The sequence below is a fragment of the Rhineura floridana genome, chromosome 4, assembly GCF_030035675.1.
Source record: "Rhineura floridana isolate rRhiFlo1 chromosome 4, rRhiFlo1.hap2, whole genome shotgun sequence".
Taxonomy (NCBI): domain Eukaryota; kingdom Metazoa; phylum Chordata; class Lepidosauria; order Squamata; family Rhineuridae; genus Rhineura; species Rhineura floridana.
Window position 1 is genome coordinate 86,963,543 of NC_084483.1, and position 14,677 is coordinate 86,978,219.

The 14,677-nt window shown below is 41.0% G+C and overlaps 1 protein-coding gene across 2 annotated transcripts; it reads left to right on the forward strand.

Moving 5' to 3' along the window:
• The first annotated feature begins 707 nt into the window (after positions 1-707).
• GTF3C6 (general transcription factor IIIC subunit 6) lies at positions 708-10,448 on the forward strand. Of its 2 annotated transcripts, XM_061623624.1 has the most exons (6): positions 716-1,387; positions 4,555-4,635; positions 6,321-6,384; positions 7,135-7,179; positions 7,301-7,411; positions 9,583-10,448. In XM_061623624.1, the coding sequence occupies exons 1-6, from the start codon at positions 1,340-1,342 to the stop codon at positions 9,882-9,884; spliced, it is 651 nt and encodes a 216-aa protein (XP_061479608.1). In that variant the 5' UTR covers positions 716-1,339; the 3' UTR covers positions 9,885-10,448. The 2 variants fall into 2 exon arrangements, with proteins under 2 accessions (XP_061479609.1, XP_061479608.1); XM_061623625.1 differs by lacking the exon at positions 7,301-7,411 and having other exon boundaries at positions 708-1,387.
• Positions 10,449-14,677: the final 4,229 nt, after the last annotated feature.

Genomic DNA, 14,677 nt, shown 5'->3' on the forward strand with positions numbered 1-14,677 from the left:
CCATGAAAGCCTTAAATGTTACTTGGTGTGGATATGGATAGTTTAGAATTAAAAATAGGAGTCTGACCAGTTTTTCTCCTTCCCTTATTTCTTTTCGGCTGCAATCTAATACATGTCTACTCAGAAGTAAGGTTCACTGGGTTCAATGGGACTTACTCCCAGGTACATGGGTATTGGATTGCAGCCTTTCTCTCCCACCCAGCCTCAAGTGTTACGTTTGGCCCCCCAAATTATGGAATGATCTCCCTGATGAAGTTCGCCTGGCACCAACATCGTTATCTTTTCCGCACCAGATCAAGACTTTCCTTTTCTCATTCTAATAGCATGTGCTGAGCTCTGATCCCAGGTCTTTCACCTGGTTTATCTGTGCTTCATGGTTTTAAACTTGTATGGCTTTTTAAATTGTATATTTGTTTTTAATGTTCAATGTTTTTAATTCTTGTAAACCGCCCAGAGAGCTTTGGCTATGGGGCAGTATACAAATGTAATAAATAAATAAATAAAAGTTCAGTATGCTGGTGCTGGAAACGCAAGCCTGCCACCCGTGAAGCCACCTCTCCGAACATTATATTGTAGTTTCACCTTAAATTTCAGCACGAGCTCAGCAGCACTCTCCCTTTTATAATCTTTGGCTCAAATTAATCCATATACAAGTTCTGCTGGGCAGATATATCCCAGCCCACTAAACAAATTTGTAGTCCGTTCTTAATGTCTGCTTTGGATTTACTATTTTCATTAGTAATAGGGGTTGCTTTACAGCAGTTTTTTCACTACGCTTTACACCTCTTTAAATGAAAAGCGTACAGAAATATTATTTTTTAAAAAAATATATAGCAAACAACTACCGTTATGTCCACGGGACGCGTTAAGAGGGTACTGTGTGAATAGTCGTTCAGAGAAGATTTAAATAAATAAAAGAAAATGGAAAACGACAGAAGGAACACAAGGAGAGAAAAGTTGCTGAAAACCACTCTAGAATAAATTTAGGAAAAGGGTGGCAGATATAAATAAGCTTGCTTTCCCATTCCCCGCCACCGTTAATGCTCTGGAGGCCGGTGAAATTTTTAAACAACATCCCGGAGGATTTTTCTACACTGGGGGGAGCCATTTCCACACACGTTTAATCGGATTATTAGACTATCTCATAGCTCTGCCACTCTTTCCCTTGGCTGCCAATCAACCGGAGCTGCTGCCTGAGACTAAAACTAAAACGCTCTCATCTCCCTACCCAGAAACAGACTCGTCGCAGTTACCCAGCAGCACTGTTCCTGCGGAAAGGGTCCGGCGTAAAATGGCGGCGGCGGGAGGATCACGTGACGCTCGCTGAGGCGCTGCTGGCATGGAGACCGTGGAGACTCCCTGCGAAGGGGGAGAGGCCGATGTGGAGGTGGGTAGAAGGAAACAGATCTTTCATCGGGGTTGGCTCCGTGGCTCGTCTCACAACGAGCTGCCGTCCTCCGGCAACAGGGTATTGGAACTGGGAAGCGGCCTGGTGGTGACTCAGCCTAGGGCCTAGGCGGTTTGGCTCGCCGTTTCCCCCCTTGGAGGGCTGAGACGTGGGGTCAGCGCCCTGGCTGAATGGGATTGAAGTCCTGCGGTGCAATCCTGTATGCGTTCTACTGAGTTTCAGTGGGACTGGGTACTGTAGTGTCGTAGTTCCATCATCTGTGGAACTTTTAATTCCATCTTTAAATGTCACAACTCATGTCTAGAACTTGTGAAATAAAACACGGTGTCCTTGAGCACATATGGTGTGAATTTCCGTAATAAAATGGCCACAACCGGTTTCTACATACATGAACTCCTTAACACAGATATACTAAAACCTTTCTCCCTCCACCGGCCCATATTCAGGATCAGTGAAATGGACGACAATCCCACTTCAGCCATAAGCATTCGCTGAATGTAGGAACCTGCCTTATACACACTTGTCAGGGTATTGGTCCACCTAGGTCAGAGCTGGATAATCTGCAGTACTCCAGTTGTTGCTGGACTACAACTCCCATCATCCGTGCTCGTTGGCTATACTGGCTGGGGTTGATGGAGTCCAGAGCCGCAAACTCCCACCTCTGATCTAGTCCAAAACAGTCTGCCTGCCTCCCCAAATGGCTATTGGATCTCAGACAAGATATTTTCCTAGTTCTGCTACCTGAGAAGCTTTAACTGGAGATGCAGCATTTAACTTGGATTTTCTACATGCAAAGCATGTTTTGTACTGCTGAAGTATAGCCCCAGTGAAATATATCCGTTTATTTCCATTATTATAACCATTAATGCATTTCCACAGGCATTTTACTGCTGGATCTAAAGTTGAATGTGTACCTGTTCCATAGGATTATACAGTCACGAGAGTGGCTGTATACTACAGCCAGCATGGATTTTTCACATTCCACCATGTTAAATTGAAAATACCCCATGCCATTCTGCTGCTTCCCATAGCTCATTTCAGAACAAAGTCTTACAAAATTTATAGTACTGAACTCAGAAATGCATGCTTAACAACCCTCTAAGTTTTCATGGTGATGCACAAAACACTCAGAGAGAATCCTGACTTTAAACTTGGAAACACGAGTAAAAAATCCAGACCCCTGTTGGACTTTGTTTCTGTCAGTGGTGTCATAATTTGTTGAAATTAATTAAAAATCAGCCATGTTCACAGAGTACCTGTAATCCTGTTACTGACCTTGCCCCATACTCTGACCTTCATCTTCTGCAGTTTAAAAGTTTAAAAAATGCCTGGCTGATTTGTAATTAAAGAAAATTAACATTGGAGTCTATGATAGTACAGGCATGCTCAGTAAGAACCAACTATCAAGTGTTCTAAAAACCAGACTAACAGCTATTTGGTTTGGCTAATCAGGAGCCACACCCACACCAGACATTTATTCCACTTTAAACAGTCATTGCATCCCCCAAAGAATCCTGGGAAGTGTAGTTTGTGAAGGGTGCTGAGAGTTGTTGGGAGACTCCTGTTTCCCTGACAGAGCTCCAGTGGTCAGAGTGGCTTAACAGTCACACCTCTTCCCAGATAATTCTGTTGATTGTAGCTCTGTCTGGGTAATAGGGCTTGAATAAAAAGGTGGTAGAAACCCTGAAAAATAATGATACTGTTAACAATGTTCTCTTTTTGGAATGGAAAGGGGATTTCCCTCTACCCAGTGCCCACCTACCCAATTTCCTTCTCCTCCCTTCATCCCCCCTCCCCCAGGTCAGTTTCACCTATCCTAAGCATGATTGGGATTTATTTAAATAAATAAGGAGCAAATCCCATGTAACTCAATAAGCATACAAACAATCAAACCTGCCCTCCCCTTCTCCTCCTCCTCCTTCCTATCCCCTCCTGCTCTCCCTCCTCCTCTCCCCTTCTTCCAAGGTACACAGGAAGTGGATTGGACTGAGAAAGACCAACCCAAGTTATGTTTGCATTTTGACAAATTTGTAGGGCAGTACAATATCTCAGAGAGGTCAAGTCTCCTGCTCCCCTGGTGCATTCACTATAGCTGCCCAATTTTCCTGCTTTTTTAAGTTTGATAGAAATATCTGTTGGCTATATGTACATTCTTAAATTGCAAAGGGTTTTTTTTGTCAGTTAGTGAATTTACACTGGGCCAGTGATAGTGACCACAGCTGTGTCTTCCAGCAGTCACTCTAATGCTGTTTCTCCAGGATATTTGAAACAATCCTGATGTTTCAGGATTAGAGTGTAGTATCTTCTGAAATTCAGCCTAATAAAGCATATATTTTTAAAGGCAGCTCCTCCATACTCCCTTACTTGGTGGAGGAAAGACTATAGGATAGCTACTTTTATCATCTTATGAACAAAGTAGTAAGGGACAGGGTTAGTTGACTCTGCATTTAAATGACAGTAAACTTAAAGGCAGTCCATTTCCATTTTCAAAGTACTTTGCTGCTGCAGTTGTGGGAGCAAACTACTGGTGTTTGAAAAAAGATGGGAAAACATTTTATATTTGACTACAAATGTCAAAGAAGTGTAGAATTGCCTTTGTTTGCCTCTTGCATATATTAGTTAGTGTATGTTTATTTGTGGCAATGCTAATGGTCACTACTTAGGCGTAATTGGTACTATTCTAAAAAGTTATTTATTATTATCTTGTTTCCATGCCCTGAATCATTGGTGAGTGTAGGGAAACACTTAGCAAAGCTATTAAGGAAAAGTAACAACTGAGGGGGGGGAACTTGAAAAATTAGGTTGCAGCTACAAATTAGCCCTGGAGAAAGAAGCAAATAGCTTTCATTGTGCTAGAGCAAAATTTCCTAATGCGAGATATCCAGCCTCTTGAAACTTTGGGGTGGGGGGACAAGAAGGAGGAAGGTATGGATGCCTCCCTTCTCACAGCACCACAAACATGGATGAAAACATGGATGTCATGCAACTGCAGTTTACACGGCAGAGGTGATGGGCCGATGGATGTGTTTGTCTGTGTGTTCCTGGAAAATGGTTGTATTTGTGGATGGGCTCCATCTGCTGGACTGAAAAGGAGACTGAGTCTGTTAACTTATTAAAATGTACTTATTATTAAACTTCCCCCCCAGGAACAATTAGTCATGGTGGAACTGTCAGGAATAATCGATTCAGACTTTCTGGAAAAATGTGAGAACAAGTGCAAAATTTTGGTGAGTATGATTAATGCAAATTCTGCCAAAAGACCAAACTTTTGGTCTTTTCCAAAATATATACTAAGCGCAGATGGAAGATCAATGGGCAAGATATCAAACAGGTCAAGCAAGGTATATAAATATCTGGGCATAGTTTTTCAAACAACTGCTCTATGGAGAGCCCAAATTGCACATCTTTCTGAGAATGCCCAAAGAACTATCTCTGCTATTCTTAGATTTTTCTTTTTGAAAGGGGGTTTCCATATCCCCTCTGCCATCAAAGTTTTCTAGGGCAAGGTATTGGCCCAATAACTCTATAGTTCTCAGATATGCATTTATAAAGATTTTTGCTCCCTGGAGGCAATACAGTCCAAGTTTCTACAATCATTTTTGGTGCCCCACGTGGCATTCCCAATGCCCTACTCTGGGCTGGTTTCTCTTGAAGCACAAGCATGGCTACACGCGTTAAGCTTCTGGCTCAAGCTAAATTTTAGACCTGAAGAATTAGCCCCTCTGATTTTAACAGACAACCTGACCTCTGGTTAGACAAGTATGGTTGAGGAAAAATTACATCTTTACGGGTTTTCTCCCCCAGCTTTGGTTCAACTGGGGCCTATAAAGGCCAAAAAACAATCAAGAACCTGATTAGGGATGTTGCCTTACAAGAAGACAGAGCTGGGGCCTCACATTGCTTGTTCCCGGTGAATTAAAATAAGAATTTTGACCCTGAAGCCTATCTTTATGCACTGGAGATCCCTAAGTATCTTAGAGCCTTTACACTGGCTCGTTTTAACTCTTTACCATCAGCCTTGTTGGAGGGGAGATGCTTGCTCATTCCTTATTCCCCATGCATCTGCCCATGCCAATCGGGGGAGGTTGAATCAGTTACCCATGTCGAATTTATTTGAATTTTTTTTTCATGTCCTGTTATACTGTACATATTATAAGGACATTGGTTCTTTTTATATTGCTCCAACCCTAAACAACTTGCCAGGTAGATCTGACACATTCTATACCTCCCTCCTTCTCTCAGATTTGAGAAATGAAATAAGTCTTAAAGTGGTAAAATGTTCTTTAGCATGTACTATAAGGAAACAGATGGTTAATGCATCTTAATTTTAGTATACCAGATTTTATCTTTTAAAATTTGTTTATATACAAGTTATATAATTTAACTTGTTTGCATGTAATTCTTCTGCCTTTATGTGTTTAAATATTTGTACCTGTATGGCTGGTTGATGACCGCACACAATAAAGAAAGATGAAAGATGATAATGCAAATTTATCTCTTTGCCATTTTTGTTATGGAGAACAATGAGCCTCTATTCAGACCTGTTGAAATCAGTCTAAGTGCTTCTGCTGAATATAGTCTACTACTTCATGATTTTACAAAAAAAAAAAATAAAGTATTAAGAGTTACTATGTTTCTGTTTTGCTGTGTGTGCACATGGCGAAAAGCTTTTATCAATTGTGGCTTCGCACTGTGCATAAGCACTGTCAAAATTGATCTTGTGTACTCTTTGCAAATGACAGTGATGTGTGTACACCCATTCATGAAATATGTTGTGTGAAGCGACCCTGCATAAGTGTAAGAGACTTCAGCAAGGTTAGGCTGTGCTCTGAATAATAATTGCTTGGAAAGTATTAATATTTAATAATCTTCTTGGTAAATGTGCCTGTCCTATTCTTTTCCTTCTTTGCAGGGAATAGACACAGAGAGGCCCATTTTGCAAGTAGACAGATATGTCTTTGCTGGGGAATATGAAGGTAAGAAAATATTTTAGGAGTATCCTACTTCTTTTCACAAAACAGAATCCAAAGAATCATGAAACTAATTCTGTGAGCCAAGAGGTATATTTTGCTGCTTTTCTACACAAGAACCAGAATTCCATGCAAGCTTCAAGTAATAACAAAATCAATAAATACACTCAGGGTGATAGCCAGTTGGGATGTCCTGCTTGAACAATGGACCTCCCTTTGCACTACTGGGACTTATCCTTTCTCTCATCCCCCTGCAGCCACCTGCCAAAATCTGTGGAGAGTTGGGGACCCTCCAGAATGGTCAGAGGCACAGGGAAAGGAGAGGAAGGGGAAGTCTCATTGCAACTGCTGGCATGATGTTGGATCATACCCTTGCAGTTTAAAATGACAGTAAAAATGCTTAAATACAGGCATAGAAAAAATTAAAATTAAAGTACACAGCAGTTTTCAAAACCAGGTTTTTGCCTGCATGCATAATTGCAAAATGCTTTTGAAATTGAGAGTTTTAAAAACAGTGTGTAATATGGCATTGGTGTCAGCTGATCAAAGAAAAAAAAGTACACAAATGAAAAGCCCATAATCGTGCATGAAGCTAATCAGCTCTTTGAATCCTGGCCATTCATTTAGCCCCTATCTTTACATATGCCTCTCTCCTAAATATTTTGCTTAATTTAGTAGATGCTGCTTTTGTGAGTGTTGTTCTTTCAGAAAGGAGCCTGTATTTTTCCTTAGCAAAATGTTCATTATCATCCCCAGATACTCTTGGCACCTGTTTAGTGTTTGAAGAAAACAAAGATCATGGTAAGTAGTACTTTGCATCTAAGGTTTTCAGAAGCTCAGAGAACTTTAGAGAGAAAAACATAATGTTTTGAAGAGTAAAGCTATCACTAAAAAACCAATCTATATTTTTTCTTTATGCTAGATGCAGAAGGCAACCAAAAATTACAGTTAAAATATAAGTGCCACACAATGAAGAAACTGAACATGATACGGACACTCCTGAGTGAGAAAAAGGAAGGGGAAGAAAACACAGGTGGTTCTCAGGCTGTAGAAAACTACTCTCACTTCCTACATTTATTTTTCATACTTCCCCTTTCTTGAAATCTTGTTGCATATGCTCACCATATTCCTCCATGCCATGCTTTGCTTCCCCATCGTCCTCTGTCCAGCTCCTATGCACATAAATGGCTTCACTTCTCTCCAGCCTCCTTGGCTCATAAACATACCTTCTCATTGCCCAACTTCTGAGCCTACAAGGAGTTGTGGCTCTGCTCTTTTGTTTTAGTGATTCCAGTAGAATCCTGACCCAGACTTGGTAATATCCTGAGCCTTAACTGTTTATAGGCCTGTTATCAATAAGGTGTATAAAATTATTGATGTCCTTATCCTCCTCAACTGGTGTCCCCGTGACCCCTCCCCATCTCCAGTTTGAGAAACTGTAGGGTTAGTTTGTGTTCTGTTCCTTGGAGACAGAATAATAGAATCATAGAACCGGAAAGGACATAGGAAGCTGCCTTATAACAAATCAGACTATTGGCCCATCTAGCTCAGTGTTGTCTACACTGACTGGCAGTGGCACTCCAGAGTTTCAGTCGGGGCATTCCTAGTTCTACCTGGAGATGCCAGGGACTGAACCTGGGACCTTCTGCATGCAAAGCAGATGCTCTGTCACTGAGCTTCAGTACTTCCTCACATGACACCTACCCCAGCCACCTATTTCCAAGGCAAGATGCTCTATACATTAAACTGCTTGAAGACCATTTGCCAGCCTCTTTTACAAATCAACCCAATTGTGTCATAAGCAGATAAAAGAGCAAAGGTATCTGCCTCTGTATAGCAAACTATCTGGTACAAAAAGGGCCGTTTGGTGTATTCATGACAGGAGATCATACAGATATATCTCCCCAAATAATCTGGGAGTGAATTAATATGGCTCACTTTCTAGCTACTTCAATCCCCATATTTGGCAGTGGAGTTTTTCTCCATTTTAGTCTTAATCGTTTGGTATAGCAGTCATGAAATACAAGCTACTTCTAATGCAGTATTATCTCAACATATAGAAATGTATTCCTTGGCTATTGCTACATGATTAACCTCTAAAACTTTTATTGATTATTATTTGTATACCACCATTAGTATACATGGTGCTGTATAGAATAACACATGCAAATAATACATACAGTTTGGAGAACTCCAGAATCACCAGAAAATAAATTGAAATCCAAGTGGGGAAAACTGCTGGGACTTGACTTTGAAGTTATGGTTGCCCAGTTGCAGATGATGCTGAGCTACAGAAATGTTCAAAACTCTACCTGTTCACACACTGAGGTTAGGGGTTGAACTAGATACATTTGAAGGACATAATAATATATCTTCAGTTACTACAGTTGGCCTGATTGCTAAACTTGGTTGTCTGCAATTGGAGGATGAACCTCTAGGGATATCGTTTGTAGACAATATGTTGAACATAATTTTGTTTTGTAACATTCCAATGTTTTATTAGTGCCCACATGTTTGGGATGTATCAGAGTACCTTTCTACATGTTTCTATAGCTGTGAAGATGAATAACAGAAACTAAGGCTGCAATCCTATATATGCTTACCTGGAAGTCAATCTCCATTGAATTCAATGCGACTGACTTCTACATGGACATATATTGGATTGCACTGCAAAGCTGTAAGAGTGCAGGGCGGCAGGAAACAGTACAACATGCAGCTTAACTCTGGAAGTCTCAGGCAGTTGGATTCTCTGTAGGAGATGTAATCCATTCTTTTTTATCCTTCAGTTTGTTATGTCACAAACTCATACCCATCAAATGTAGTTTGTTTTTTCTTTTGAGCTGTTCATTATAGGAAATGCTATCCATTATATTGTTGTATCCAATATGTAATTTAATATCTTATATTGTACATCATATTTTACATTATATTCAGTGTTTTATATTTTTGTTCTTCATTTTAAGCTTTTTTGAGCATTTATGTAATAGAAAAGCAGGATACAGATATTAAATCTAATTTAATATGCTATTTTGCTCTTAAGAATTTACCATCTAAATCTAAGCATTGAGGAAGTCAACAAAGGAGAAGCAACAGGAGGAAAAGGAGAGACAAGAGATGGATGTGTGACTATTCAATGAATTTAATAAAAATTAATTTTAAAATTCTCCCCCTCATTATTTTCCTGATTTTTTCTCTCTTTGTCAGGTGGTGGTGTGGAATGGCTAGAGCTTAAGGACAAAGATTTCTCATACAGCAGACCTAACATGATTTGCAACTTCTTACATGAAAAAGAAGAGGAGGCAGCTGAGTCCCAAGACAAACTGGCAGAAGAGTCTGAGGGAGAAGCCAGTGACAAAGGAAACAGTGATCAGGCCTTTGAAACTGAGATGCAGCCTAACATTGGAACAGATGACTGTGTCCCTCTTCTGAATGCCACCTACTCTGAGGCAGTGGACTCTTCTTTGGTGGACAGTCAGGTTATTGCTAGAGATGATTCTCCACATTGACAGAAAGACTGTACCGAAGATGACAATTAGAGCTAATTATTATTGTATACTGTTGTTTTAGAAGACTCAGCGTGACCTGAGGTTTGTGTACACCCTAGATAGGAAAACGGACCCTAAATTTGTATGCTGAGTTGTCATTCACAGACAAAGAACAATGCAGTTAAACCTACATTCCCTAGAAATGTCTACGTTCCCTTTGCCTTTTTGTTTCAAGCAGTGATCCTCATCCCATAAGACCACATTGCACTGTGAGCTACCTTTGAAACTCCAAGCAAAGCAATTTGTGCAGCAGAGAGCTGCTATTCAAAGGGCGGGGGAAATCGTATTCGGCAAAGCACAAGCCCTTGGGCATGCCCATCAGGCGCTCTGGATTGTGGCCTTTGTCTAACATTCCTGTCTTCAGAATTGCAAAAAGCAGAGGATGCCTGGGGAAGAAATAATATCAACCCATTCCTGATTCTTTTCAAGTATAGAAGTAAATAATTTTGTAATTATTTTTACAGTTTTGCTTGTACAGTTTAAATGTAGAAAATAAATGTTTACAGAAATGATTGTACAAAATAATTACTGTCTTCAAGCATGATGGCAGACTGAAATTTTATATCTTTACTTTTGGACAAGAGTTGTACATCCCTGTGGACTATTCTTTTTAATTGTTGTCTTCGCATACAAAGTGTTCTCCCTCCCTCCCACCCCAAATGCATTGGGCATCTTTGGTACATTCATCATTGTTAGAAAGATCCTGCTCTATTCAAACATATTGTGTCAGTTTCCTGCCTTGGGAAAGATGTGACAAATGTACATATGAAATTTATTTATTTATTTATTTGTTTTATTGATGGCAACTTTAGAGATTGTTCATGCAGTTTTTACACTGTGAAAGGAGAAATGTCCCTTTTCCCTTGATACTAAGAAGAGCTTTTTTGAAAGTGTTGCCAGTGCAAAAGGCTGAAAAACAAGGCAATTAATTTTTATGATAAATTTAGCTTCTCAGTACCATCTGCTGTTAGCTTTCAGGTCTTAGGAATCCAATTTTTGCAACATCAGCTGCTGTGAAAGAACTTTAGCAAGCACCATCTTCAGTTTTAGGTCAGAGAGGTGTCCCTTGGCCACATCTCCACCCTGTGTGCATAAACATTTTGTTAGTATTTACCCTGACTCTAGATAAGCATTTGTTTCTGTTTCCAAAAACAAACAGCAAAATGACTTTGTTTTACTTGCTATATGGTCTAGTGAATACCCACATATCCTGCTTATCCAAGGGTTGATTAAGAGTTAATATTGTATTTTGCTTCCATGGTTAGGCATTGTTCTTAACTTTAAAATTAAAATTAAGATGTACCCTCGGTTTCAGCACTATCCCCCTACCCATTCTTCAATAAATTGCTATTACTTAGGCATCAACATGCTTTCACATTCTTAATATTTTATATAAGCATTTGGTGATGGGATAGGATGATTAAGTTTCTTTCTCTCTAAAATGTTAATTTTCCCTACTCTTTGAAGTCATATTACCAAGCTTATTTTACATTTCAGTGTCAGCTTTGTAGACAATGATAGTAGTAACAATATTATTACTATTTATTTATTTATTTGATTTATATCCGCCCTTTCTCCCAGTAGGAGCCCAGGGCAGCAAACAAAAGCACTAAAAACACTTTAAAACATCATAAAAACAGACTTTAAAACACATTAAAACACAACCATTAACATATTCAAACAAGACATCTTTTAAAACAGCTTTAAAAACATTAAAAAAGAAGGTTTAAAAATATATTAAAAAGCATTTCCAACACATGCAGACTGGGATAAGGTTTCTACTTAAAATGCTTGTTGAAAGAGGAAGGTCTTCAGTAGGCACCAAAAAGATAACAGAAATGGTGCCTGTCTAATATTTAAGGGGAGGGGATTCCAAAGGGTATGTGCCACTATACTAAAGGTCCATTTCCTATGTTGTGTGGAAGGGGCCTCCTGATAAGATGATATCTGTAGAAGGCCCTCACCTGCAGAGTGCAGTGATCAACTGGGTATAGAAGGAATAAGACAGTCTTTCAGGTATCCTGGTCCCAAGCTGTATAGGGCTTTGTACACCAAAATTAGAACCTTGAACTTAGCCTGGTAGCTAATAGGTGGCCAGTGCAATTCTTTCAGTAGCGGAGTGACATGTTGGTGATAACCTGCTCCAGTGAACAGTATGGCTGCCACATTTTGCACCAGCTGCTACTTCGGGACCAACCTCGAGGGTAGCCTCACTGAGAGTGCATTACAGTAATTCAACCTGGAGGTTACCAGTGCGTGGACAACAGTGGTTATGCTATCCCTGTCCAGAAATGGCCACAGCTGTCTTACCATCTGAAGCTGGTGAAAGGCTCTCCTAGCCACAGAAGTCACCTGGGCCTCTAGTGACAAAGATGGATCCAGAAGCACCCCCAGACTACGGAACTGCACTTTCAGAGGGCGTTTGACCCCATCCAAAGCAGGCAACTGACCAATTATCCAAACTTGGAAACCACCAACCCACAGTGTCTCTCTTGTCTTGCTAGGGTTGAGAGTCAGTTTATTGGCCCTTATCCAGCCCACCACAGAGTCCAGGCACCGGTCCAGGGCTTGCATGGCCTCTCCTGATACAGATGTTACAGAGAAATAGAGCTGCGTATCATCAGCGTACTGCTGACACTTTGCAAATCTCCTGGTGACCGCTCCCAAGGGCTTCATATAGATGTTAAACAGCATGGGGGACAAGATGGTACCCTGTGGTACTCCACAGGACAACTACCAGGGGGCTGAAATACAATCGCCCAATCCAATTCTCTGAAAACAACCCTGGATACAGGATTGGAACCACAGTAAAACAGTGCCTTCAATATCCATTTTACCAAGTTGGCCCAGAAGGATACCATAGTTAATGGTATCAAAAGCCGCCAAAAGATCAAGGAAGAATAACGGTCACACTCCCCCTGTCCTTCTGATAAAGGTCGTCCCTCAGGGCAACCAAGGCCAATTCAGTCCCATGACCAGGCCTGAACCCAGATTGGAATGGGTCAAGATAATCTGTTGCATCCAAGAGTACTTGCAATTGCTGCACCACAACCCACACAATCACCTCTGCTAAGAAGGGGGTATTTGTGACCAGGCTGTAGTTGTCGCAAACCAATGGGTCCAGGGTGGGCTTTTTCAGGAGCAGTCGAATCACCGCCTCTTTCGCTGTGGCTGGAAACACTCCCTCCTGCAACAATGTGTTGACCACACCTTGGATCCACTTGGTCAAACCCCCTCAGCAAGCTTTAATAAGTCAAGAAGGGCAACGGTTAAGAGGACATGTTGCTGGCTGCATTGTTGTAAGCACCTTGTCCACATCATCAGACCGCATCAACTGAAACCGTTCCCAACAAGTTGCAGCAGACGTTGCATTGGGGACTTCAGTAGATGTGGATGAGGCATCAAGATTGCTATGGAGGTGAGCAACTTTACCCTCAAAGTGCCTTGCAAACAATTCACAGTGGGCCTCCCAAGAGTCTAAAACTCCTATTTCCTGGAGTTGATGTCAACAGACCCCTGACAATATGGAAAAGAGGTCTTCTGTATATTTAAAAGTTGTGCAGGGGGAGACGGAGAATTCCACCTTGTGGTTTTCCCCATTACTGTGTTGCAAGAACACCTGCACTTGGCTGACTTTCCCTTCTCCTAAAGATACAGGATCAGTCTCAGGCCCTGAACCTGGCAACCCTATGCGGCACCTTTTCACCAATTTATTATTGCATAAGCTTTTGGGGACTCCAGTCCACAAAATAAATTTGTTAACACATTTGTTAGCCATTAAGGCAGGGATGGGGAACTTCTAGCCTTCCAAATACTGTTGGACTCCAACACCTATCAGTTCACACACACCCTTCGCATGATCAGTAATCAGAAATAACGGAAGTTGCAGATCAACATTATCTGAAGGGCCAGAGGTTTCCCACCCCTTCTTTAGATGACACAAGACTTGTTGTTTATACAGAAAGATTGTGCTTCACTGCTTTTTTAAGCCCTGGTGGGGATGCAAATTATCCTCATCCCAATCATCAGATAAAGCATTTGATACGAAGCATATCACCTGATATGCAGAGACCAGCTTGGGAGGGGTTGGGTGACTGTGTGCAAGACTGTGACCATACCCACCACTTGGCTCAGAGGTTGGGCAAGGGCCAAAAAAGGGTTAGCCAATCTAGCTATAAACACTCACCTGGGCATAAGACCCACTGAATTCAATTCAGCTTATGTTTTAGGAGACATGCATATGTATTCATTTCTTTATTTTACAAAATTTATATACTGCTTGATTGAAAGAAAACCTCTAACCAGTTTACAAGAAGCATCAAAATGATCAATGATAGAGGAAGAAGTAATTAAAAACATTTAAAAGACAATCAAAACAGTAGTAAACTAAAAATTGGGTCTGTGATGCTGCTATTGAATGCCAAGTCAGCTTTACATAAGATTGCCCTCATCCAGGACCTAATTGTGGATTAGGAGGCCAACCTGGTCTGTATTACTGAGACCTGGGTGGGTGACCAAGGTGGAGTTGGTGTCACCCAGCTGTGCCCACCTGGTACTCATTGCAGCATCCGGGTAGACTCAAAGATTGGGAAGGGGGAGTTGCTGTGGTCTATAGGGATTCCATCTCCCTCTCCAGGCTTCCTGTTCACTTGAGAGGGAACCTAGAGTGTTTGAATGTGACGTTGGGTAATCAAGACAGATCAGGGATGCTGCTGGTTTACCGCCCGCTTTTCTGCCTAGCAGTTGCCCTGCCT

Excerpts from the sequence above, each read along its gene's own strand:
- GTF3C6 (XM_061623624.1), top strand. The coding sequence starts at position 1,340 with ATGGAGACCGTGGAGACTCCCTGCGAAGGGGGAGAGGCCGATGTGGAG. Across the intron at positions 4,636-6,320 it reads AGAACAAGTGCAAAATTTTG|GGAATAGACACAGAGAGGCC; the intron begins GTGAGTATGATT and ends CCTTCTTTGCAG. Across the intron at positions 7,412-9,582 it reads GGAAGGGGAAGAAAACACAG|GTGGTGGTGTGGAATGGCTA; the intron begins GTGGTTCTCAGG and ends TCTCTTTGTCAG.